This window comes from Penaeus vannamei, chromosome 1, assembly GCF_042767895.1.
Source record: "Penaeus vannamei isolate JL-2024 chromosome 1, ASM4276789v1, whole genome shotgun sequence".
NCBI lineage: Eukaryota > Metazoa > Arthropoda > Malacostraca > Decapoda > Penaeidae > Penaeus > Penaeus vannamei.
The window spans coordinates 35,310,829-35,313,328 of NC_091549.1; the positions used below are offsets into that span (position 1 = coordinate 35,310,829).

Consider the following 2,500-nt stretch of genomic DNA (forward strand, 5'->3'; position numbering starts at 1 on the left):
GAAATATTTCACTTGCTTCTGTTATTGTTCATTCACCAAGCGTTTGTTCGGGCGGGAGTGATAAAGGTGGTCATTTCTTCACTGCAGGAGGATGCCCAGGCTTTAATCGCCAGCCACGTATCAGCTTTCTTGACCATCGTGACAGGGAGGCCGGAAGCCAGCGTGCCGGAAGCGCAGCAAACCCTCGACGTGGCCCACATGTCCACCTCAATCAAGTTACAGGTCAGCTATTTCGTATAGAATATGAGGATTTTCTTCTTTACTGAAATGACTTCTATCCTTGCCAAACCTTATTGTAATTACTGCATAAACGTATAAAAGTAGTAAAGCCGATGACATTAGAACCTTTCCGTGTCCTGCAGCCCCTTCAGTACCTGACGGCGGTGACCGAGGGAGATGGACTGAGGTCGGAGTGGAGCGAAAGGGGTCAGTGGTTCATGTCAGCCGTAGCGGAAGAGGACCGCGGCTCCTTGCGGGTTAGTATGCCTAAAAATCCCCACACTAGACACCCCTCGCACTGACAAAACCGAATCTCAAAGCATCCTTATCCGCAGAGCACACTGGCATACGTAACACTCCCTACCTCCCTCTTAATGCTTTACACCTGACCAAAAACAAAACAAAATAAACCAAACCAAAAAAAAAAAAAAAAAAAAAAACACGCTATCCCTCCACCAAAAACTCAAACCCATCACCCCCCCCCCCCCTTCTAGGACCGCCCACACCACAACACCCACAAGACTCCACCCTCAATCACGCCCACGACCCACTCCCCCCCAGATTATGGACACGATCTACCCGACGACCTCCGAGCTGGCCTCCTCCAAACCTCACATCGTCTTGGACGGGTCCGTCGCCAACGTCACGACCTGCACCCACGTCTTCCCTCCAACGCTCGCCGACGGGATGAGTGGCCTCCTGACGGCGTCGGTGAGTGCGGGCGGGTTGGGCTGCTGCTCTTGGTGTAGATTATTTCAATTTTTATTGATCTTAGTGCTACTTGTATTGCTGTTGATGATATTGTTGTTGTTATTGTTGTTGTTGTTGTTATTATTATTACTATTATCATTATCATTATTATTATTATTATTATTATTATTATTATTATTATTATTATTATTATTATTATTATTATTATTATTATTAACATCATTGTTATTATCATTATTGTTATTATTATTATTATTATTATCATCATCATTATTATTATTATCATTACTATTACCATTATTATTATTATTATTACTATTACTATTAACATTATTATTATCATTATTGTTATCCTTATTATTATCATTATCATTGTTGTTGTTGTGTATGCATATGTGTATGTTTGTATACACACACAGACACACACACAGACACACACACACACACACACACACACACACACACATATATATATATATATATATATATATATATATATATATATATATATATATGTATGTATGTATGTATGTATGTATGTATGTATACACATACACACCCACACACACACACACACCTGTCTGCGTATGTGCTAGAGAGAGGTAGCTTGGCAGGCAGCTGGAAAGTGAAACTGAGCTTTGCTTACCCATACGATATTTGCCAATGTCTACCTTTCGTATTTTTCCCTTTAGGAAATGGCCGTCAAGTTCAAGAGCCGCGAGGCAGTGATGGAGGTTCTATCACCTCTCGGGGTTCAGTTCACGGAGGAGATTTCGTGCAAGGAAGTCAACGAGGTTCGTCTGGGTTCATTTCTTTCTCTTCTTCAAAGATGCCATATTCTTGAAATTCCTTCGTTCATACGTGCCTGGAAGTCCTAGGTTACGTTCCAGGTGTAAACGCACGGGGTAGAAATATAACTCACTTTACAGGATAGTGTAAACATAAAAAAAAAAATAAATAAATCCACAGCCATGAAAAGAGAAGAGAAAAAAAAGATATGCATCTTGTCAACCCTAAGATCATGGGCGCATCCGTGACAAATCTCCAGTCCTGAAAATCTTTCATAACCTACAAAGCGACCAATCCTTGGCTCAACCCTTAACCAGCCCAAAGATCAACTCTAACCTAATCCCCAAACCAACCCTAAAATTAAGCCCAACTAACCCCAAAATCATTCCCCAGTCCCTAACCCTAAAATTAACCCGCCAAAACATCCCTAACATTAAACCTCAACCAACCCTAGAATGAATCCCAACCCCAAACTAACCCAAGATCAACCTCCAACCCCCAAAACAACCTTAACTTCAGCCCCAACCCCCCAACCCACCCAACTAATCCTAAACTCACCCCCAACCCAACCCTAACATCAACCTCACCCCACCAATCCAACCCTAAACTCAACCCCAACCCCGAACCCAACCCTAAACTCACCCCCAACCCCGAACCCAACCCTAAACTCACCCCCAACCCCGAACTCAACCCTAAACTCACCCCCAACCCCGAACCCAACCCTAAACTCACCCCCAACCCCGAACCCAACCCTAAACTCAACCCCAACCCCGAACCCAAC

At 43.3% G+C, this 2,500-nt stretch overlaps 1 protein-coding gene across 1 annotated transcript in view; it reads left to right on the forward strand.

The window, feature by feature from the left end:
• LOC138861830 (uncharacterized) overlaps positions 1 to 2,500 on the forward strand; it is a 9,808-nt gene that overhangs the window by 4,460 nt on the left and 2,848 nt on the right. Inside the window, exons 6-9 of the mRNA XM_070121783.1 lie at positions 88 to 222; positions 363 to 476; positions 781 to 930; positions 1,623 to 1,724. Coding sequence (XP_069977884.1) covers positions 88 to 222; positions 363 to 476; positions 781 to 930; positions 1,623 to 1,724 — 501 coding nt within the window. The remainder of the gene's footprint in view (positions 1 to 87; positions 223 to 362; positions 477 to 780; positions 931 to 1,622; positions 1,725 to 2,500) is intronic.